The sequence below is a fragment of the Drosophila nasuta genome, chromosome 3, assembly GCF_023558535.2.
Source record: "Drosophila nasuta strain 15112-1781.00 chromosome 3, ASM2355853v1, whole genome shotgun sequence".
NCBI classification, from domain to species: Eukaryota; Metazoa; Arthropoda; class Insecta; order Diptera; family Drosophilidae; genus Drosophila; species Drosophila nasuta.
This window is the reverse complement of record NC_083457.1, coordinates 22,178,313-22,203,774: the sequence shown is the minus strand read 5'-3', so window position 1 is coordinate 22,203,774 and position 25,462 is coordinate 22,178,313. Positions and strand designations below refer to the sequence as shown.

General features: G+C 35.6%; 3 protein-coding genes across 3 annotated transcripts; 1 reads left to right on the top strand and 2 right to left on the bottom strand.

Annotated features, from left to right (window-relative positions):
- Window positions 1-22,438: 22,438 nt before the first annotated feature.
- On the bottom strand, window positions 22,439-23,243 carry LOC132790030 (large ribosomal subunit protein mL52). Its single transcript, XM_060798449.1, has 3 exons — window positions 22,987-23,243; window positions 22,771-22,919; window positions 22,439-22,707 (listed from the first exon to the last, which is right to left on the bottom strand). Exons 1-3 carry the CDS (start codon window positions 23,033-23,035, stop codon window positions 22,522-22,524), a joined length of 384 nt encoding a protein of 127 aa, XP_060654432.1. The 5' UTR covers window positions 23,036-23,243; the 3' UTR covers window positions 22,439-22,521.
- Window positions 23,244-23,337: 94 nt separating this feature from the next.
- Window positions 23,338-24,367, top strand: LOC132790029 (GEL complex subunit OPTI). The gene is made up of 3 exons (XM_060798448.1): window positions 23,338-23,572; window positions 23,654-23,757; window positions 23,832-24,367. The coding sequence occupies exons 1-3, from the start codon at window positions 23,462-23,464 to the stop codon at window positions 24,025-24,027; spliced, it is 411 nt and encodes a 136-aa protein (XP_060654431.1). The 5' UTR covers window positions 23,338-23,461; the 3' UTR covers window positions 24,028-24,367.
- Window positions 23,971-25,383, bottom strand: LOC132790026 (probable U2 small nuclear ribonucleoprotein A'). The gene has a single exon (XM_060798444.1). The coding sequence runs from the start codon at window positions 25,242-25,244 to the stop codon at window positions 24,438-24,440; it is 807 nt and encodes a 268-aa protein (XP_060654427.1). The 5' UTR covers window positions 25,245-25,383; the 3' UTR covers window positions 23,971-24,437.
- Window positions 25,384-25,462: the final 79 nt, after the last annotated feature.

Here is a 25,462-nt window from a genome sequence, read left to right as displayed (position 1 = left end):
TCACCATCTATCATTATAGCACTTTTACGTTAAGTCTATTATGGAATATGGAAATTTTTATGTCTGCCACCTGCGATCCACAATGAAAGCTGTTTTTTATTGACATTGCAACCTCTGCTGTGTTGTGCTCTTTTCAGAGATAGAGTTTTGTGTTCTGGCCTGACTCAATTCATGCGCTTATATTTCGAATCACAAACATTTGCAAGGCGTGCAAAAAATTTCACGTCTAATTGATAATTACAAAACGCTCGAAATTCGCAACGCAAAACTCACAATGATAATGAATAGTGCACATAGATACATAAGTTGATATACTCGTATAAAAGCCGCTGCTAGAGCACAAACACAACACTATCGGGCACATTGCGCAGGACGCGCTTATGGAAAGTCAATATTTCCCCTTTCATATAATAGTTTTGCTTCCCTATTTACAACACTTTACGCAATTTGTTTTGCTTTGAAGCTACTTGGCGTATACGTGATTTATAGCATGCTTTTTATACTCAGTATTTCGTATTATATATGAAGTTGTCTGATGTCTTTCGATTCTTGTTCAAGTTAGTGCTAACTTCGTTGTTGAAGTCGGTCTTGATATCAATAACGATATAACGCGATATTATAATACAAGTTTTACCAGCAGCTAATAATTAAAATGTTATCTTAAATAAAGAATCTACTTTTTATTAAAAATATGGCTTTAAAGGAAAATTAAAATGACCACCTGCCAGTGCAGCTGCAAATTTTCGCTACAGAATTAATCTTCTAATTATATACAGACTCCAAATGGCGCCCAGCAGTTGCACGGACATAGCGATTAACTGCAGCATTGACATTTCGTTGACATTGAGGTAAAGGAGAATACGCATATAAAGCGGTAGTTCACCCATCTCCTAAAAAGGAATTGATCATTGAATTGAAATTGAACAAAAATTATTGGCCAGTGAAAATTACTTACAAAATCGAACCAAAATCTGGGCACGATTTTATTGCTTACTCTGTTGATTATTCAAATAATTTAAATTGGGCATGACGGTGTTCGACTGGAAGCGAATCCTCTCCTTGAGCTTTACACCAGTCGTGGGTTCAAGCAAAATGAAAACTTCAGCTTTGGGATTAAGGCCCTTGAAATGGTCCGACCAATTATACTTGCTGCCATAGAAGTGCGGTGCCGAGAAGGCAGTTGGAACTTTTTCAACCCAAGGCACTGGACAAGAAATGGTTGAATGAACACTAGCTGCATTTTATATAGAACTTCTACTCATTGTTCACACAATTAGATACATCAAACATGTCCTTGGGCAACGGTTCACTTAACAGTTCTGAAAAACATTTCGTCTTCTTGGGCGGCATAAGCTCATAACGATAGCCATAGAGGCCATGGTGTATCTTCTCGCTTTGATATTGAAATGGGATAAGGCTACATAATTCGTAGGCTATAAGATTCGTTCAACTACTCTCTGAGCTTTAAGTCTTTTCCTGTTTTTAAATAAATTTGGGTTTTACTAGATTGATTAAAAGATTACTTCTCCTTTGGGAATAGAATATTTGTGAAACCAGGGCTATATTCTCCCGCACAAGTAAGTTTTCTGGCTTCGGGTTTCTTTAAATGTTTGCGAATTTTAATTTTATTGTTTTATTATTTTATTTTATTTTAGATTAACTTCTATTCTTATTCTTCTTTTCCATAGTATCCTACTTTTTATTCCCACATTTCTCAAAAATTTACAAAGAGCAACACACTACATTTTCGCTAAAAGAAATTTGAGCTGATATTTGGAGATCTGAAACATTTCGTTTTGCTCTGATAAATTTCAATGCCTTTCTTAATGCAGCGTCGAAATGATACAACAAATAAAATAGGGCAACATTTAGGAAAACCCTCACATTGATGGCATGTTAATGTTAATGCGGTTTTTATCGTGAACTATTGATGTACATTTTATTAATATAAGTTTATGCGGTTAGGGTATGCAAATACACTATGCGTAATGCTAGGGATAGTGGTTAGACGGAAAACTCCCAAAAAATTCCATGTAATTTACGCAAAAAAAAAAATTTTATCAAAACCTTAACAATAGTTGACACATGTATGAAATTTGAGATTTGGCTTTTCTTGAAATTAAATATTGTATATTAGAAACGTTCGGATAAGGAATTTTGCTTAAAAATTTTGTATGTTACTGTTCGTTAACAGAGTTTTCCGAGTGCGCAAATCAAGCTTGACATTTCCATCATAAAATGAGCTTGGTAACATCATGAAGAGGATTTCGTTATTTATTATATATTATATTATATTATATTATATTATAATATGACTAAGTAGGTATAATAATAAATATTCTCGCGCTAATTAAATTAAAACGCCCAAAAAATAAATACTCGAATACTCTCATCCTACTCGTAAATAAAATGCTTGTGATTGAAGTGAATTATAATGCTGTTTAAGCAATTTCTTATCGTAATCTTCCATGTGCGAAATCAAATATTTTGTAGCCACAATTGATGTGTGAAAATTTGCAAAAAGCGCAAAATATCAACACTCACTATAATGAAGACTACTTAATTATATATTTAATTGCAATATAAAAATATAAATTTATTACGTATACGCATGAGTGCAGCGGAAATTTGAGGTTGAAGACTGTTCATCGACATTGTTTGTTGAATCACGTTTTGCCAGCACGTTTCTAGCACTCCAGACTTGACTGTTCTTCAATTCTATAGCTGTGCCAAATTTCGAACCTGTTATCTAATTAATTGTAATTGTTTTGGGCTCTTGCTTTGAGCACAGTTCTGGCTGCAGGTTCAGGACATGGTTGGTTACATGTGTGAAAGTAAATAACTCAATAATAATAATACTTAAATATGACCATATTTTATTATAGCACTTATGACTATAAGTGCTTGTGGAAATTTTTCTGTCTGCCCACAGCAACCCACTGTGAGAACTGTTTTATATTGACTTTTCAACCTTTATTGGGATGTGCGAAATTTGGTCTCTGACTGACTCTTGATTTTGCAAGGTAAAATTGTACGTCAAATTGATAATTACAAAATGTAATACTCACAATAATAATGCATAATGCACATAGATACATATGTTGATATACTCGTATAAAAGCCGTTACTAGAATACAAACACAACACTATTGGGCACATCGCGCAGGACGCGTTTATGGAACGTCAATATTTTGATTTTCATACAGCTTAATTGTTTTATTTCCTTATTTACAACACCTTACTATACTTGTTTTGCTTTGGAACCACTTGACGTTTACGTGATATTCAGCATGCTTCCCATTCTCAGTAGCTAACTTCGTAAAATATTTTACGGAGTTGATAGAGAAAGTTGAACTCTATATTAATACGGATATAACTTGATTTTTATTAATAAAACTGATTAAGAGTGCAACGAATTTGTCGCGATTTTACATTACAAAATTTACCATTCAGCTAATGATATTGGTTGTGTTTACATGATAATAAAACTGACCCTCTGCCACGCGTTTTCTCTGCAGAACTAATCTTCCTATTTTGTACAGACTCCAAATAGCGCCCAGCAGTAACACCACCATAATCATTGGCTGCAGCACTGGTAGTGCGTTGACGTTGAAGTAAAGGACGAAAAGTACATTAAAGGGTAGTTCAGCCATTTCCTAAAAATATTGAATTAGTATTGCGAAATACTGATTGGCAAGCCAAAATTACTTACAAAGTCGTACCAAAATCTCGGTACAATCTTATTATCCAAGTTCCTATCACAAGTGGGCATGATGGTGTTCGACTGGAATCGAAGCCTTTCATTGATCGGTATACCCATCATGGGTTCCAGCAGGATAAAAGCTTCGTGCTCCTTAGCATTGGGTTGAAGGCCCTCGAAATACTTTGACCAATTATAGCTGCTGCCATAGAAGTGTGGTGCCGAGAATGCCAAGGGAACATCCTCTTTATGCTGATAATCTGGTCAAGAAACAATTGAATAGACGACAGCAGAACTCTAGATAGATCTTTCACTCACCGTTAAACAAACACTTCGGAACATTAAACATGCCCTTGGGCAATCGCACGCCATTTGTTTCAAATAAGCAATCAGGCGCTGTCTCATTGGGCCGCAAGAGCAGATACCTATAACCTTTAAGACCGTCTTGAAACTCCTCCCGTTGATAATGAAGTGGGATAACTCGACACAATTCTCTTGCGAAGATATTCAGGGAGGTGTTCTTTGTGATGAAGGGCGGAAAGAGTGAGTTGTCAAATGCTCCTTGTACATTGATAGGACAACCTTCATTGAAAGTTGCCCCATTTTTAGTCTTAATCGAGTGCTCTCCGTTGAGAGTCAGTATGCGAAAGAAATTTTCCATTCCATGCTTCGGGCCAATGTTGACTGTAAAATACTCATCTTTCTTCTCTAATATCTAAATGATACAAAAAAGAGAGAGTACTAAAAAAACTTCGATCCGCCTCTTTAAACTATCGCTCTGAATCATAACTGAATCATATTATAAGATCAGTCTTTCATTTTTATACACGCTACATATAGGGTAGAAGGGTGTTATAGCTTTGTGCCTACAGGAAATGTACATATGTCTATTTGTATGAACACTCAGAAACTAAACAAGTCAGAAAGCTACAGACGAGTGCGCTCGACTGTGAGATACCCGTTACCCATTTTGAATAAAAGCAAAATATTGCGGTATTATTTTTCAAATATACCGAAAATACTACAAAATACTAAAAACATACAAAAATATTATATTTGGTATATCGATATAGTACCACATTCAAAATATACCATAGACGGCACAATATACCAGATTGTCAGCCAAAGCAACTACGACCCATAGTAAGTACGCGTTTATGCCCATACAAAAGTATTTCCTTAATAACTTCCACATTTTTTATCTGATCGCAACCAAATTTTCAGGAACCACAACTACTATTGTTATTATTGTAAACACCAAAATTCGTAGCTTTGTTGTGACAAAAAATGTCTACTGCAATCTTAGTTGCATTGGCACACCGTTTGGTATTTGCTCTATGGTATTTTTTTAATATAATACAAAATCGATATACCAAATATAGCTCTCGGTATATTTAAAGACTTTTTCAGCATATTAATTTGGTATATTTTTCGAATATGGTTCTAATATAAAATGGGTAGCGTGTATCCCAGAGTCGAGCTCACTTGACTGTAGCTTTCTTTCTTGTTTTATCGCGTGTTATTTTACTCACATTATTTAGAGGACGAAAGCTGCTGTGTAGAAAATCGTCGACGCTGCTAGAATGAAAAATCTCATCTTGCGGGCAGAAAAACTTTTTGTTGGCCTGTACTTGTATAATGGTCTTGCTGAGAATGTCCGGGGAAATGCTCTCGTAGGGCACAAAATCGATGTACAGAAAGCGATTCTTTTTATACTTCACACTGTCCTTGGCGCGATGGAGTATTTCGTTGTAGCTTTTAATTTCGTATGTTATAGGACCGATCTGCTGTAGATGTATTTTCTCATCGGGGCTAATGAGATACTTCTCTGCATTCGTCACATTGAAAATGTAAATCTTGAGCTTGCCAAATGGTGAATGTTTCCACATGTCCATGGCGAACATAGAATCTTCGAAATTTGTGTTCGCTTTTATCCATTCATGCTGATAACTATAGCGACAAGAGATCACAAACAAACAAACGTTTAGTGCACAGAACGACAACAGCAATGCGATCTTTATCCAGAATCTATATTCGAACATTATTCCCGTTCAGTCAGATCACTTCTATAAGAGCTGCGAGAATCAATTCCAGTGCGTTTGAGTTGTTGAGAGCACTTTACGCGTTTGAGTTCGTTGAACGACCCACCGAGCTTTAAGTAATTTTATGTTTCTCTAAAATTTGGGTTTTACTAGATTGATTTCGAGATTACTTCCCCCCTTGTGGATTGAATATTTGTGTAACCAGAGCTACGATAAGTGACGCACTTTAAAAACTCCCGCACAAGTAAGTTTTCTAGCTTCGGGTTTCTTTCAAAGTTAGCGAATTTAATTTTGCATACCAAATTTTGTTTCAATAATGTTTGCTTTCCACATCTAACATGTGTTTCTGATAAACAAAAAATGATTTTATTTATCGCAACGCAAACGAGTGTAATTAGCCCTATTGAACTCAATTTCCAATTGTGTTTGATGGAACGGTGAAGAATCATCTTAAAGAATAATTCTTACTTTTTCCGGTTAACATATTAATGATACAATTTTTATTCTTTTTCGGCCTTGACCAAGCTATTAATCATTAAAATAGATTACTTTTTATTCTTATACTGCTTTTTCTTTTATCATAGTTTCCTATTTTCACTTCGACAACAAACTGAAACTTCGCAAAAGAAATAAAGGATATTTGGAGATTTGAAGCATTTCCTTCTGTTTAGCGTTGAAGCAATACAATAAATAAAATACGAAAACATTTAGGGAAACCATCACATTGACAGCAAAAAACATAGTTTATGGTAGTACGGTTTTTTATCGTGAAAGACTTTATTAATATAAGTTCATGCGGTATCATAGTGAATTCATGAAATTTCGTATATTTCGGGAATACAAATACCCTATGCGAAATTTAAGAGATAGTGGTTAGACGGTAAACTCTAATAAAATTCCAAGTAATTCATGCAAATTAAGCTTAATATTTACAATATCATGAAGTGGTTTTTCTTTATTTATTATATAGGTAATATGACTAAACACGGATAAAATAAATATTATTGGGCTTATTGATTTAGGTAAGACGGCCAAAAATAAATACTCGAAAAATCTTATCCTACTATCCTTGTGATTGAAGTGGATGTTGATGCTGTTTTAAACAGTTTCTTATCGCAATCTTCCATGTGAAAAATCAAATATTTTGTTGCAAGTGTGAAAATGTGCAATAAGCGGAAAATTTCAGCACTCACTAGACTACTTAATTATGTATTTAATTGTTATATAATAATATGAGCTTATTACGTATGCGCACCGAGTGCATCGGAAATTTTAGGCTGAAGATGTCATTGTTTGTTCAATCCCGTTTTTTCAGCACGTTTCCAGCACTCCAAAGATGACTGTTCTTCAATTTCTTTATCTAATTTATTGCAATTGTTTTGGGCTCTTGCTTTGAGCAAGGCATGTATGTACTAAATTGGACGTCAAATTGATAATTACAAAACGCTCGAAATTCGCAACGCAAAACTTATAATGATAATGAATAACACACATAGATACATATGTTGATATACTCGCATAAAAGCCGCTGCTAGAGCTCAAACACAACACTATCGGGCACATTGCGCAGGACGCGCTTATGGAAAGTCAATATTTCGACATTCATACAGCTTAATTGTTTTATTTATTTACAACACCTTACTCTACTTGTTTTGCTTGGGAACCACTTGACGTATACGTGATTTTTATCGTTCTTTCCATTCTCAGTAGCTAACTTCGTAAAATATTTTACATAGTTGGTTAAGAAGGCTGAACTCAATATTAATGCGGATATAACTTGAACTTTATTAATAAAACTGATTAAGAGTGCAACGAATTTGTCGCGATTTTACATTACAAAATTTACCATTCAGCTAATGATATTGGTTGTGTTTACATGATAATAAAACTGACCCTCTGCCACGCGTTTTCTCTGCAGAACTAATCTTCCTATTTTGTACAGACTCCAAATAGCGCCCATCAGTAACACCACCATAATCATTGGCTGCAGCACTGGTAGTGCGTTGACGTTGAAGTAAAGGACGAAAAGTACATTAAAGGGTAGTTCAGCCATTTCCTAAAAATATTGAATTAGTATTGCGAAATACTGATTGGCAAGCTAAAATTACTTACAAAGTCGTACCAAAATCTCGGTACAATCTTATTATCCAAGTTCCTATCACAAGTGGGCATGATGGTGTTCGACTGGAATCGAAGCCTTTCATTGATCGGTATACCCATCATGGGTTCCAGCAGGATAAAAGCTTCGTGCTCCTTAGCATTGGGTTGAAGGCCCTCGAAATACTTTGACCAATTATAGCTGCTGCCATAGAAGTGTGGTGCCGAGAATGCCAAGGGAACATCCTCTTTATGCTGATAATCTGGTCAAGAAACAATTGAATAGACGACAGCAGAACTCTAGATAGATCTTTCACTCACCGTTAAACAAACACTTCGGTACATTAAACATGCCCTTGGGCAATCGCACGCCATTTGTTTCAGATAAGCAATCAGGCGCTGTCTCATTGGGCCGCAAGAGCAGATACCTATAACCTTTAAGACTTTCGTGCATCACCTCCTGTTGATAATGAAGTGGGATAACTCGACATAATTCTCTTGTGAAGATATTCAGGGAGGTGTTCTTTGTGATGAAGGGCGGAAAGAGTGAATTGTCAAATGCTCCTTGCACATTGATGGAACAGCTGCCACTGGGACTTGCTCGATCGTAGCTCTTAATTGAGTGCTCTCCATTGAGAGTCAGTATGCGAAAGAAGTTTTCCATTCCATGCTTCGGGCCAATGTTGACTGTAAAATCCTCATGTTTCATATTAAATATCTAAATAATACAAAAAAGAATCATAACTGAATCATATTATAAGATCAGTCTTTCATTTTTATACACGCTACACATAGGGTAGAAGGTTGTTATAACTTTGTGCATACAGGAAATGTATTCTATTCGTATGAACACTCAGAAACTAAGCAAGTCAGAAAGCTACAGTCGAGTGTGCTCTACTGTGAGATACCCGTTACCCATTTTGAATAAAACCAGAATATTGCGGTATTATTTTCCAAATATACCGAAAATACTACAAAATACTAAAAACATACCAAATATTATATTTGGTATATCGATATAGTACCACATTCAAAATATACCACAGATTGTCAGCCAAAGCAACTACGACCCCTAGTAAGTAAGCGTTTATGCCCATACAAAAGTATTTCTTTAATAACTTCCACAATTTTTATCTTATCGCAACCAAATTTTCAGGAATCATAACTATTATTGTTATTATTGTAAACACCAAAATTCGTAGCTCTAGCTTGTTATTCGATTTTTGTTGTGACAAAAAACGCCTACTGCAATCTTAGTTGCATTGGCAAACCGTTTGGTATATTATTTGCTCTATGGTATTTTTAATATAATACAATATCTATATACCAAATATAGCTCTCGGTATATTTAAAGACTTTTTAAGCATATTAATTTGGTATATTTTTCGAATATGGTTCTAATATAAAATGGGTAGCGTGTATCCCAGAGTCGAGCTCACTCGACTGTAGCTTTCTTTCTTGTTTTATCGCGTGTTATTTTACTCACATTATTTAGAGGACCAAAGTTGCTCTGTAGAAAATCGTAGACGCTGCTGGAAAAAAAAGTCTCATTTTGCCAGCAAAAAAACTCTTTGTTGGCCTGTATAATAGTCTTGCTGAGAATGTCCGGGGAAATGCTCTCGTAGGGCACAAAATCGATGTACAGAAAGTGATTCTTTTTATACTTCACACTGTCCTTGGCGCGATGGAGTATATAGTTGGAGCTTTTAATTTCGTATGTTATAGGACCGATCTGCTGTAGATGCATTTTCTCATCGCGGCCAATGAGATAATTCGCTGCATTCGTCACATTGAAAATGTAAATCTTGAGCTTGCCAAATGGTGAATGCTTCCACATGTCCATGGCGAACATAGAATCTTCGAAATTTGTGTTCGCTTTTATCCATTCATGCTGATAACTATAGCGACAAGAGATCACAAACAAACAAACGTTTAGTGCACAGAACGACAACAGCAATGCGATCTTTATCCAGAATCTATATTCGAACATTATTCCCGTTCAGTCAGATCACTTCTATAAGAGCTGCGAGAATCAATTCCAGTGCGTTTGAGTTGTTGAGAGCACTTTACGCGTTTGAGTTCGTTGAACGACCCACCGAGCTTTAAGTAATTTTATGTTTCTCTAAAATTTGGGTTTTACTAGATTGATTTCGAGATTACTTCCCCCTTGTGGATTGAATATTTGTGTAACCAGAGCTACGATAAGTGACGCACTTTAAAAACTCCCGCACAAGTAAGTTTTCTAGCTTCGGGTTTCTTTCAAAGTTAGCGAATTTAATTTTGCATACCAAATTTTGTTTCAATAATGTTTGCTTTCCACATCTAACATGTGTTTCTGATAAACAAAAAATGATTTTATTTATCGCAACGCAAACGAGTGTAATTAGCCCTATTGGACTCAATTTCCAATTGTGTTTGATGGAACGGTGAAGAATCATCTTAAAGAATAATTCTTACTTTTTCCGGTTAACATATTAATGATACAATTTTTATTCTTTTTCGGCCTTGACCAAGCTATTAATCATTAAAATAGATTACTTTTTATTCTTATACTGCTTTTTCTTTTATCATAGTTTCCTATTTTCACTTCGACAACAAACTGAAACTTCGCAAAAGAAATAAAGGATATTTGGAGAATTGAAGCATTTCCTTCTGTTTAGCGTTGAAGCAATACAATAAATAAAATACGAAAACATTTAGGGAAACCATCACATTGACAGCAAAAAACATAGTTTATGGTAGTACGGTTTTTATCGTGAAAGACTTTATTAATATAAGTTCATGCGGTATCATAGTGAATTTATGAAATTTCGTATATTTCGGGTATACACATACCCTATGCGAAATTTTAGGGATAGTGGTTAGACGGTAAAATCTAATAAAGTTCCAAGTAATTTATGCAAATTAAGCTTAATATTTCCATAATAAAATGAGCTTGACAATAAAATGAAGTGGTTTTTCTTTATTTATTATATAGGTAATATGACTAAACACGGATAAAATAAATATTATTGGGCTTTTTGATTTAGGTAAGACGGCCAAAAAATAAATACTCGAAAACTCTTATCCTACTATCCTTGTGATTGAAGTGGATATTGATGCTGTTTTAAACAGTTTCTTATCGCAATCTTCCATGTGAAAAATCAAATATTTTGTTGCAAGTGTGAAAATGTGCAATAAGCGGAAAATTTCAGCACTCACTAGACTACTTAATTATGTATTTAATTGTAATATAATAATATGAGCTTATTACGTATACGCACCAAGTGCAGCGGAAATTTGAGGCTGAAGATGCCATTATTTGTTCAATCCCGTTTTTTCAGCATGTTTCCAGCACTCCAGAGATGACTATTCTTCAATTCTTTAGCTGTGCCAAATTTCGAACATGTTATCTAATTAATTGCAATTGTTTTGGGCTCTTGCTTTGAGCACAGTTCAAGCTGCAGATTCAGGGCATTGTTGGCTATATGTGCGCAAGTAAATAACTCAATAATAATACTTAAATATGACCATATTTTATTATAGCACTTATAGTGCAACAATGTGAGATATTTGAGCACTGGACTTGATTCTTGATTGCCAATTTGTAAACTCATATTTCGAACGATAAACATTAGCAAGGCACTTAAACATAAAATTTGAAGTCAAATTGATAATAACAAAACGCAAAACTCACAATGATAATGAGTAATGTGCATAGATACGTATAAAGGCGTATACGTATTTGACAACACTGAGCAGGATACTTTCAGGAGAACATCCATTGTCTTCAATTTTCACTTTAAATAACAATTGCTATAAATTACGAACTTTGAATCTTGCAGAGTTCCAGATGAAGCAAAATATAAAATATACACCATATTCTAAGTATATTTTACTTTACTACTTGTTATGGAATTAGCACAAGTCTTAAAATAGTACAAAGAAAAATGAAGCTATCCTATTTGGTAATAGAAATTTCTTAAAATAATTTGTAGATACAAAAGACATTAAAGAAGGCAGAAATTAAATGATCGCCTTCTGCTGATTATACGTGTTGTTGATGGTCTTGTAGTTAAATTGTCGACGTATTTTACTGATTTTGCTAAGAATCCAAAGGGCGAACAGAGGAAGTAGAATCATCACCATGCGCTGCAGTATATTAGTGTACATCACAAAATGCACAATAAACGGTAGTTTACCCATTTCCTAAAAAGTTATTGCTGCAATTAGAATTCAGCTATTTCTAAGTGACAAATACTTACAAAGTCGTACCACAATCTAGGCATAATCTTATTGCTGAGATGACTCAGCTTATTATCCAAAAAGCTTAAGTCGAGCAAGACCATATTCGACTGGAATCGAAGATTATTATTGATCGGTATACCCATCGTGGGTAACAACAAGATGTAAGCTTCGTGCGCTTCAGCATTGGGATTGAGGCCCTCGAAATTCTCCGACCAATTATAGCTGCTGCCATAAAAGTGCGGTGCCGAGAAGGCAGTTGGAATATCGTCTGCATGAATAACAATGAGATAAGAAATAATTTAAACCAGACGTCCTCCATCTGGTAAATTCATTTTCACTCACTGTTCACACACTTTGACACATCATACATGTCCTTGGGCAATGGCTTGCCGTTTTCTACAGGTAAGCATTCCTTCTCATTGGGCCGCTGGAGCACATAACGATAACCATTGAGATCCTGTTTCGTCTCTTCCCGTTGATAATGAAGCGGGAGAACACGACACAATTCGCTGACAAATATATTCAGGGAGGTATTCTTCGTGATGAAGGGCGGAAAGAGTGAATTGTCAAATGCTCCTTCCACATTGATGGAACAGTTGCTACTGGAATTTGCTCGATCGTAGGTCTTAATTGAGTACTCTCCGTTGAGAGTCTGTATTCGAAAGAAGTTCTCCATTCCATGCTTTATGCCAATGTTGACGGTAAAGACTTCTTCTCTTTCTTTAGTTGTCTGCAGAATAAAATGAGATTACTTGTTGATGTCTATTGCGCTTGATCTTATATACCCGTTAGATAAAGGTTACAAGGGTATCATAACTAATAGAACGAACCCTCCTTTTCACTTTTCTAACCTCATAAAGTATATATTTTGATCAGTGTCACTTCTGAAAACGAATTACAATCGTATTTTATAAGCTAAAGCAAATGATAAAAATCTTATTTTATTCAAGAAATTCGGTTGACAATCTTGTATATTTATGGTATATTTGGATGTATTGTATATCGATATACGAAATATAGCTTTTGTTGCATGTAATGTCTTTCGCTATTATGGAAAATATATAGAGGGTATCTCACGATCAAGCAATCGAATGTTAGTTTATCACGTCCGAAATGTTAAGAATAAACAAATTTCCGTTGCAGGTTAAGTAGTAACATATTAGAGTTTTTAGTTGCATTTAAATTTATCGTATATTATTTATCTTTTTCCGCACTATTAAGTTTTCGCATAATTTGCCAAATCTCTCGAAATTTCACTCACGTTATTAAATGGGTCAAAGTTGCTGTGGAGGAAGTCATAGACGCTTATGGAAGAAAAGAGAGTCTTCGATCGGTCGAGAACAGCCTTATCGTTGACTTGCACAATTGTCTGGTTTAGAATGTCCGGAGAAACACTTCCGTAGGGTAAAAAATTTATATGGCGATAGCGATTCCTGCGATACGTCATACTGTCCTCGGTGCGACTGAGAATATCGTTGAAGCCAATGACATTGTAAGTTATGGGACCAATCTGCTCTAGGCGAACTTTTTTATGACATCCGCCGAGAAACTCCTCAGAATTCGTCACATTGAAGAGGTAGATCTCGAGCTTGCCAAACGGTGAATTCATCCATATGTCAACGGCGGGCATCGGATCCTTAAACTGAACATAGAATCTTCGAAATTTGTGTTCGCTTTTATCCATTCATGCTGATAACTATAGCGACAAGAGATCACAAACAAACAAACGTTTAGTGCACAGAACGACAACAGCAATGCGATCTTTATCCAGAATCTATATTCGAACATTATTCCCGTTCAGTCAGATCACTTCTATAAGAGCTGCGAGAATCAATTCCAGTGCGTTTGAGTTGTTGAGAGCACTTTACGCGTTTGAGTTCGTTGAACGACCCACCGAGCTTTAAGTAATTTTATGTTTCTCTAAAATTTGGGTTTTACTAGATTGATTTCGAGATTACTTCCCCCTTGTGGATTGAATATTTGTGTAACCAGAGCTACGATAAGTGACGCACTTTAAAAACTCCCGCACAAGTAAGTTTTCTAGCTTCGGGTTTCTTTCAAAGTTAGCGAATTTAATTTTGCATACCAAATTTTGTTTCAATAATGTTTGCTTTCCACATCTAACATGTGTTTCTGATAAACAAAAATGATTTTATTTATCGCAACGCAAACGAGTGTAATTAGCCCTATTGGACTCAATTTCCAATTGTGTTTGATGGAACGGTGAAGAATCATCTTAAAGAATAATTCTTACTTTTTCCGGTTAACATATTAATGATACAATTTTTATTCTTTTTCGGCCTTGACCAAGCTATTAATCATTAAAATAGATTACTTTTTATTCTTATACTGCTTTTTCTTTTATCATAGTTTCCTATTTTCACTTCGACAACAAACTGAAACTTCGCAAAAGAAATAAAGGATATTTGGAGATTTGAAGCATTTCCTTCTGTTTAGCGTTGAAGCAATACAATAAATAAAATACGAAAACATTTAGGGAAACCATCACATTGACAGCAAAAAACATAGTTTATGGTAGTACGGTTTTTATCGTGAAAGACTTTATTAATATAAGTTCATGCGGTATCATAGTGAATTTATGAAATTTCGTATATTTCGGGTATACACATACCCTATGCGAAATTTTAGGGATAGTGGTTAGACGGTAAAATCTAATAAAGTTCCAAGTAATTTATGCAAATTAAGCTTAATATTTCCATAATAAAATGAGCTTGACAATAAAATGAAGTGGTTTTTCTTTATTTATTATATAGGTAATATGACTAAACACGGATAAAATAAATATTATTGGGCTTTTTGATTTAGGTAAGACGGCCAAAAAATAAATACTCGAAAACTCTTATCCTACTATCCTTGTGATTGAAGTGGATATTGATGCTGTTTTAAACAGTTTCTTATCGCAATCTTCCATGTGAAAAATCAAATATTTTGTTGCAAGTGTGAAAATGTGCAATAAGCGGAAAATTTCAGCACTCACTAGACTACTTAATTATGTATTTAATTGTAATATAATAATATGAGCTTATTACGTATACGCACCAAGTGCAGCGGAAATTTGAGGCTGAAGATGCCATTATTTGTTCAATCCCGTTTTTTCAGCATGTTTCCAGCACTCCAGAGATGACTATTCTTCAATTCTTTAGCTGTGCCAAATTTCGAACATGTTATCTAATTAATTGCAATTGTTTTGGGCTCTTGCTTTGAGCACAGTTCAAGCTGCAGATTCAGGGCATTGTTGGCTATATGTGCGCAAGTAAATAACTCAATAATAATACTTAAATATGACCATATTTTATTATAGCACTTATAGTGCAACAATGTGAGATATTTGAGCACTGGACTTGATTCTTGATTGCCAATTTGTAAACTCATATTTCGAACGATAAACATTAGCAAGGCACTTAAACATAAAATTTGAAGTCAAATTGATAATAACAAAACGCAAAACTCACAATGATAATGAGTAATGTGCATAGATACGTATAAAGGCGTATACGTATTTGACAACACTGAGCAGGATACTTTCAGGAGAACATCCATTGTCTTCAATTTTCACTTTAAATAACAATTGCTATAAATTACGAACTTTGAATCTTGCAGAGTTCCAGATGAAGCAAAATATAAAATATACACCATATTCTAAGTATATTTTACTTTACTACTTGTTATGGAATTAGCACAAGTCTTAAAATAGTACAAAGAAAAATGAAGCTATCCTATTTGGTAATAGAAATTTCTTAAAAATAATTTGTAGATACAAAAGACATTAAAGAAGGCAGAAATTAAATGATCGCCTTCTGCTGATTATACGTGTTGTTGATGGTCTTGTAGTTAAATTGTCGACGTATTTTACTGATTTTGCTAAGAATCCAAAGGGCGAACAGAGGAAGTAGAATCATCACCATGCGCTGCAGTATATTAGTGTACATCACAAAATGCACAATAAACGGTAGTTTACCCATTTCCTAAAAAAAAGTTATTGCTGCAATTAGAATTCAGCTATTTCTAAGTGACAAATACTTACAAAGTCGTACCACAATCTAGGCATAATCTTATTGCTGAGATGACTCAGCTTATTATCCAAAAAAGCTTAAGTCGGGCAAGACCATATTCGACTGGAATCGAAGATTATTATTGATCGGTATACCCATCGTGGGTAACAACAAGATGTAAGCTTCGTGCGCTTCAGCATTGGGATTGAGGCCCTCGAAATTCTCCGACCAATTATAGCTGCTGCCATAAAAGTGCGGTGCCGAGAAGGCAGTTGGAATATCGTCTGCATGAATAACAATGAGATAAGAAATAATTTAAACCAGACGTCCTCCATCTGGTAAATTCATTTTCACTCACTGTTCACACACTTTGACACATCATACATGTCCTTGGGCAATGGCTTGCCGTTTTCTACAGGTAAGCATTCCTTCTCATTGGGCCGCTGGAGCACATAACGATAACCATTGAGATCCTGTTTCGTCTCTTCCCGTTGATAATGAAGCGGGAGAACACGACACAATTCGCTGACAAATATATTCAGGGAGGTATTCTTCGTGATGAAGGGCGGAAAGAGTGAATTGTCAAATGCTCCTTCCACATTGATGGAACAGTTGCTACTGGAATTTGCTCGATCGTAGGTCTTAATTGAGTACTCTCCGTTGAGAGTCTGTATTCGAAAGAAGTTCTCCATTCCATGCTTTATGCCAATGTTGACGGTAAAGACTTCTTCTCTTTCTTTAGTTGTCTGCAGAATAAAAATGAGATTACTTGTTGATGTCTATTGCGCTTGATCTTATATACCCGTTAGATAAAGGTTACAAGGGTATCATAACTAATAGAACGAACCCTCCTTTTCACTTTTCTAACCTCATAAAGTATATATTTTGATCAGTGTCACTTCTGAAAACGAATTACAATCGTATTTTATAAGCTAAAGCAAATGATAAAAATCTTATTTTATTCAAGAAATTCGGTTGACAATCTTGTATATTTATGGTATATTTGGATGTATTGTATATCGATATACGAAATATAGCTTTTGTTGCATGTAATGTCTTTCGCTATTATGGAAAATATATAGAGGGTATCTCACGATCAAGCAATCGAATGTTAGTTTATCACGTCCGAAATGTTAAGAATAAACAAATTTCCGTTGCAGGTTAAGTAGTAACATATTAGAGTTTTTAGTTGCATTTAAATTTATCGTATATTATTTATCTTTTTCCGCACTATTAAGTTTTCGCATAATTTGCCAAATCTCTCGAAATTTCACTCACGTTATTAAATGGGTCAAAGTTGCTGTGGAGGAAGTCATAGACGCTTATGGAAGAAAAGAGAGTCTTCGATCGGTCGAGAACAGCCTTATCGTTGACTTGCACAATTGTCTGGTTTAGAATGTCCGGAGAAACACTTCCGTAGGGTAAAAAATTTATATGGCGATAGCGATTCCTGCGATACGTCATACTGTCCTCGGTGCGACTGAGAATATCGTTGAAGCCAATGACATTGTAAGTTATGGGACCAATCTGCTCTAGGCGAACTTTTTTATGACATCCGCCGAGAAACTCCTCAGAATTCGTCACATTGAAGAGGTAGATCTCGAGCTTGCCAAACGGTGAATTCATCCATATGTCAACGGCGGGCATCGGATCCTTAAACTGAATGTATATCTTCATCAAATCATACTGAATATCGAAGTCGAATGCAAACACAAACAAACAAATGCTTAGAACACAGATGAGCGATAGCGAAACTATTTTTAAACAGCAGTAGGTTTTGGACATTGTTTCGTTTAGTTAAAACACTTTTTAAGGATATGCGTTATTCAATTCCGATGCGTGTGTGTTGTTCTGATTGTTCCACCCGTTTGAGCTCGTTGAACAAGTCGCCCAACTTTTATTTTATCAAAAAAAAAAATTCACGAACAGGAAATTTTTTGAACTAGGGGTTCAAACGTTTCAGACGTTTGCCGAATTTAATTTAACTTTAAAGACTTTATTTAGGATTTAGATTTTAGATTTCCATCAACTAGGACAAATTGAAAACTTAATTTTTTTAAATTATAATAATTTGCATATAAATCTGACCCAAGAAAGATACATACTGTCTTAAAAACTTCATTATTTAACTTATACTATATTGGGAATTTAATCAATTCATATTTACAAATATTTCTTCCCCATTGTTCCTAGAGAAACCCTCGCACTGATTATAAAAGCTCAGAGTTTATGGTGGTGCGGTTTTTATTTGGAACTACTTATAACCTCTATTAATATAATTATATGCAGTATGGAGAAACTGCTTTATACTTATCTTATTCATAAACAAATTAGTTCTTAGAGAATTCATGAAATTTCGTTATCGCGTACCAAGTTGTGTGATAAAATAAGGGCGAATTTGGTTACGTAATGTAAACGATAGTGATTGAAATGTTTTGAAATATTTAATAAACTTCAAATTAATAATTATGTAACAAATGAAATTTCTTATTCAATTACAAAGATTGGAGGCGATAACGATTGCTCGTAGCAACTTTGTGAAACAATGAGATTTCAATTATTTGGAGGTAATAATAAGTTCGTTTCTATCCTATTAAAAGTATTTTGTGGAAGATATTTTCTCTGCCGATGAATTCTTAAAAGCATGTTCAGACTCCAAATGGCGCTTAACAGCTGCACGATCATCATGATTGGCTGCAGCACTGACATTGCGTAGGCATTGAGGAAAATAATGAAACGTACATTAAATGGCAGTTCATCCATCTCCTAAATAGAAATTGCATATTAAACTTGGATTAAGAAATAGTAATTGCCAAGCGGAGATTACTTACAAACTCATACCAAAAATTCGGTACAATCTTATTGCTGAGCCTTTGCAGTCCAATATACATATTTCTTAGATCGGGCAAGATGGTGTTCGACTGAAAACGAATCCTCTCATTGATCTTTACACCAGTCGTGGGTTCAAGCAAGATGAAAGCTTCATGCTCTTCAGCATTGGGATTGAGGCCCTCGAAATGCTCCGACCAATTATAGCTGCTGCCATAAAAGTGTGGTGCCGAGAAGGCAGTTGGAACTTTTTCAAGCCAAGGCACTAGACAATAAATGGTTGAATAAACACTGCACTATATATAAATCTTTCACTCACTGCGCACACAATTGGATATATCAAACATGTCCTTGGGCATCGTCTCGCCGTACATTTTAGAAAAACATTTCGTCTCCTTGGGCGGCATTAGCACATAACGATAGCCATGGAGGCCATGGTGTATCTCCTCGCGTTGATATTGAAGTGGGATAACTCTACATAATTGGAAGGCCATAATATTGAGGGAGGTGTTCTTTGTGATGAAAGGCGGAAAAAGTGAATTGTCAAATGCTCCTTGTACGTTGATGGCACAATCATCGCTGACAGATGTCCAATCGAAACTCGATATGAGGCGCTCTCCCTTGAAAGTCTGTATGCGAAAGAAATTCTCCATGCCGTGTTTCATGCCGATATTAACGGTGAAAACCTGATTTATTCTTAAATAAAGCTGCCGATAATAAAAAGTTAAAAAATAAGAGAAAAAGGTGCAGCTAAAAAGCTTTACTAAGTATTAAGAGTATTTAGGAATTGTTTCTGAGACTACGAATAATGGAAGAATCATTCATAATTTCTCTGCAAATCAAGCTCAAAAAAATCAAATCACTTACAGAAAATAATTGATAAGAGTAGCGGTCGAGGATTTTCTCGACGCTTGTGGGAAAAAAGAACTTCTTGTAGAAAGACCAGCGATTAAATATTTGATCGTTAACCTGAACAATTGTCTTGTTGAGAATGTCCGGGGATATGCTTTCCAATGGCATAAAATTAAAATTACGATAGGGATCCTTGCGATACGTCAAACTATCCTTGGTTCGATTGATTATATAATTGTGGCTATTGATTTTGTATGTTATGGGACCGATCTGCTCCAGATGCAGTTTCTCATCGCGACCACTGAGAAGTTCCTCTGCATTTGTCACATCGAAGAGATAGATCTTGAGCTTGCCTGATGGTGAATTGATCCATCTGTCCATTGTGAACACAGAATCCTTGAACTTAGCGTACTCCTTGATCATTTCATACTGATAATTGTAGACGCAGGATAACACAAATACATAAATGTTTAGAACACAGAACAACGACAGCGAGGCAATCTTTAACCAGAAGAAATATTTGGTCATGGTTTCCGTTCAGGCAAATCACTATTAGAGCGAGATTCAATTCCGATGCGTGTGTGTTGCTAAGAATTCCCGGTCCGTTTGAGTTCATTCAATTGCCCACAGAGCTTTTGAATTGGAAAATTTGGTTTCAGCATCGACTTATCTCTAGTTACTTTTCCCCTTTGGGATTAAATATTTGTGTTCACAATGCAAGCTCAAGTAGTTTCGTCAAATGTTTATCGTATTTAATTTGCTTTATCCGATGCCCACAGAAGGGAATTATAACTTTGTGCCAAAACGAAATGTATTTATTAGTCAAAAAAGAGAGTTCTCTAACTCCATAAGGTTATCTATATTCTCATTTGGTATATTTGAAAACTAGTATTATATTGATATACAAAATATTTAGTTTGGTACGTTATAGTGATAGTTGTCATAATTACTTTATATATATACTTACTATTTGCTTTTTATAATAAAGAAACCCTCTACGGTTTCTCTCAGTTGAGCCCAAACGAGAGTTGGTGATAGTGATGAATGGCAAGATCTGATAAAGTTCCATAGAAATTATGCATATTGAAATTTAGAGTATTGTCTTAAATTAAATTTTTTCTTCGAAAACTTTCGGGTAGCCCCCTGAAATTTTTTTTTTGCTCTTAAAATGCGGGAGAGCTGATTTGTTTTTAACGTCTTTTAGACGTTATAATTTTAATCACTCCACGTATTTCATGGAAATTTAAATTCAGCTTAATATATGTTACACATCATAAAATGAACCTAGCAACAAAATTAATAGGATTTTTCTTTATTTATTATTTGAGAAATACGATTTAGTACGTAAGTATATAAATAAATATTAGTGTGTTAATGTAATAAGTCAATTTGTGCATAAAAATAAATACTCGAATACTCATATTAAATAAAAACAACATGCTTGTTTTTCATGTGGATGTTGATGCTGTTTTCAACATTTCTACTCATAGTATTCCATGTGCGAAATCAAATATTTTGATAGCAAATTCAGAACAACAAAAGTTACTATTTAATTATTTGCTTAATTGTATGGCGATTTGAAATGTAAGCGTATTATGTATACGCACTGGCTACAGTGGTGATTGAGCGCCAAAGTTAGTTTGCTACTGGTCAACAACTCTGTTTGCTCAATCACGTTTTGCCAGCACGTTTCCAGCACAGCAGCTGCATACATACAAGAGTTGTTGGTTTATTAATTCTTCAGTTGTGTTAAAATTCGAACCACGTATCTAATTAATTGCAATTGCAATTTGGCCTCTTTATTTGAGCAGAGTTCAAGCCTCAGGTTCAGGGGATTAGGAGATCTTTTGTTAAGTACAAGTGTGAGAACAAATAACGCTATAAAAATAATTTTTAATTATAACCATATTTTATTATAGCACTTCAACGTTAAGTCTATTATGGAATGTGGAAATTTTTATGCCTACCCACAGAGACCCACAATGAAAGCTGTTTTTTATTGACATTGCATTGGATTGTGCCCTTTTAGAGATATGTGTTCTGGCCTGACTCAGTTCATACGCTCATATTTGGGATAACAAACATTTGCAAGGCGTGCAAAAAATTTCACGTCTAATTGATAATTACAAAACGCTCGAAATCCGGAGCGCAAAACTCACAATGTTGTGCAAATGCCTAGCTGATAATGAATATTGCACATAGATATAGTACACATATTTAAAAACACTTATTGTTTTGCCGAAGCACAAACACTACACTATCATAAATCGGACCACATTGCGCAGGACGCACACAATGTGGTTGTAACAGATCAACAATTAAACTTCCCTAGTTACAGCATTCATACAGCTTGTTTATTTTGGAACTACTGGGCGTATACGTGATTCTAGGCATGCATTTAATTTCTCAATAACTTAAATCTTCTACAAGTTTGTCTAGTATCTTCGGTTACTAATTTTAGTGTGGATTGCGTAGACATTTATCATCACATGAGTTCATAGCTCGTCAACAAATTATTGTGACTGGTTTCAGACTTCAACTGCGTCATAAGTGATTTGTTAGGCATTTAGTATTAATTTGTAAATTCCCTACGTCTTTCCATATTGAATTAATTACTCGGCCATCTATGCCAGCTATTCAGTAGACAACAGACAATTAGATTCAACAATCAAACACGATTTCCTAATGAAAACAATCAATTTAATTGTAATCTTATCAAACTAAAGGATAATTAACATTCTGGACAAAGTTCTGTTTACATTCATTTCTTTTTCAACAAGAGCTGTCCTTTTGGTTTCAGTTTGTTCTGTATGATGCGCTGCTTCTCAGCCTTGGCTTCAGACTTAAGACGCTCGTGACGCGCCTTAGCAAACTCCAGTTCGCTGCTCAACTCCACAATCTTGGCAGCCACTTCTTGCTGCTTCAACAGGCGTTTCTTCTGATTAGACTGCAAGCAAGTAAATAAAATTAGGTTATACAAATAAACATAGACAGAGTTAATAGTAGTTACACCCAACGGCGTCGCCCTGCCATCCAGATAAGTGTAGTCAGGTAAATTAGTGAGTGGACCGAAAGCATTCGGGTTCTCTGTTAGTCCTCGATCTGCACGCCACTTTTGGTCAATGAAACGTGAGGCGCTGATAGCGATATGTCGCTGAGCTGCAATTAGACAAAAGCAACACTAGCTTTGAATGAAATGTTGCTGGGATAGCAATTCAACACTTACCTGTAACTGTGTTTGCAGTTGTTAAACAGAATCGACTTATTTGCAACATATTTTTTGTTTTTATTTTACCGAAACACCGTTCACATAACTTGTGTGGGGTTTAGTTCCGAACAAGTTCACTCCAAGAGTGGAACTACTGAGCTTGTTCAACTATCGGATCCAGTTGTTTAGTGCTACGCAAAGCCAGTTGTTTTTCTTAATTTTTACAATTTCCTAATTCAATTTAACTAATCTTTGTCAATAAAAAGCAAATAAATGTTAATTAATAGCTCGAAAAATCTCGAAAAAAATATTAAATGACAGTTAAAAAAGTTCATCTCTAGCACAGCTGTTGAGCTCGATAAGTAGATTCATCGATATAACCTGTAACTTTTATCGGCATAGCCAATTGTACTGATAGTGAAAAAATTATTAATTAATTTATTAAACGAGTTTTCGAAACCCTTTATAAGTGAAAAAATAGTTTACAAAGAAAATGTCAAGCAAATCAAACACAGTTGAACGCAACGCCAACGGCTCTGCCAAGTCTTCGTCTCTGAAAGAAATTTGTGCGCGGGCCTTGACCAAATCAGAATGGGAAGACAAGGTGACGAAGAGAGCAAAGAACAGCGCGTGTTTTTTTTTTGTGCTTAGCTGCAAGTTAATGCAGTTTTATTTTTGATTGCAGGATGAGTTTCTTGATGTGATTTATTGGGCACGTCAGGTCTTTGGCATCCTACTCGGCATCATTTGGGGAATTGTGCCGCTCAAAGGTTTCCTGGGCCTTGTGTTGTGAGTTATGAGCTAAACTAAATATAGAATTAGACTTAGTACAGCTTTTTTTTCTTTTCTACATTCATTTACAGATTTGCCGGCATCAGCTGCGGCGTTGTGTATCTGTATGCGATCAACTTTCAGAACGTGGACGAGGATGCATACGGCGGAGCATGGGAACTGGTAAAGGAGGGCTTTATGACATCGTTTGCCGGCTTTTTAGTGACGTGGATCATCTTTTACACCGGCCTGCACTACGATTCCATAATGGCGGCCAAACCCACATAATACTAACAAATTCAGAGATTGCGCGCATACGCGCACTGCATTGAGAAAAAGCAATTATTTTATAATTCCAAGAGTCCAAAATGCTATTCCCGCAACAGTTTGTTTGCAGCGCCAAAGCATAACACACACACCCCATATTTTGTCCGTATAACGAGTAGAGTGTTAAATTTGTAGCCAATTATTTTTGATTAGTACCGAATCGATGTTTGCATTTCATTTCAAATATTTACATTTTATTTTCACTGGTTGTATTTGAGCATGTGATTTTTCTGTGAAAAATTGCAAATCAGCAACCTGTTGAAAACGAAGGACGAGTTCTATAAAGAAAATTCAGAAAATACATTGAGTTTTTGTTTGTTTTTTATTAACATATTGTTCTACGTTTAAATTTGACCTGCGAGATCAAACTACTAGTAATCCATGGCCACTGACGGCGGGTTGGTATCTCCGTTGCCATTTCCATTGCCATGTCCATTTTGAGCTAGTTCATGTTGAAATTTACTGGGCAGTTGGCCGCTCTGCAGGATCTGTGACAAACGTTCCACTTCCGCCAACGAACTGGCGCGTTTAATTGCCTCGCGTATCCGCTGCATATCCTCGGGATTGGCAAACCGGCTGCCGCCTTCTGTCCCTCCTTTGCCATTCGCTGCCTCTGCTGCGAGGGCCGCAGCGGCGCTTAATTTAGATTTCTTTGACACCTCTTTAAGCATTTCCTTGCCCTGTTTAGACCGGAAAAATTCCTGTGCCGCCTGTCGATCTTTTTGCTTGATCTTTCGGAAATCTAGCAAACGCAACTGTGGAAACTTAAATGCCATATACTCGCGGTAATTAGGTTTCGTCGACACCGGATTAATTAGGAGACATATCGTCTCGAGCTTTTTGAATCCCGTCAGTGGCTCCAAATCGCTTAGTTCCTGCAAATTGTTTCCAGTCAGTATGAGGGAGTTAAGATTCGGCGCGACTTCTTCGAGGCCATCGCTGATGCGCAAGATGCGATTGTTGTTTAGCAGCAGGCACTTGAGCCGCGGTAAATGTGGCAGATTGTCTAGTTTACGCAAATCGTTGTCCGACAAATCAATTGTGTCAAACTGGTCTAGAGTAGCACCCAAATTTTCGATTTGTGGAATCTTGTAGCCGCGCAAATCCAGTTCACGCTCACGGCATGGATTAATGTATTGCATGGACTGGTTTATTAACTCCGGCGTTAGCTTAACCATCTTGACGGGGCAGGAATTAAGCTGATTGCAATAACGATTTGTAATTGTATCTTATTGTTTTTCTTTTTTCACACAATTTTACCAAATAATACAGCCAAAGCCGACGCGTTTTGCAGACAAGATGTGACCAGATTTGACAAACCTAAAAATGCAAGCATGCATCCCACTGACTGTGATACACCTATCGATATATTGGTAGCTAGTGTTGGGTAGCGCAA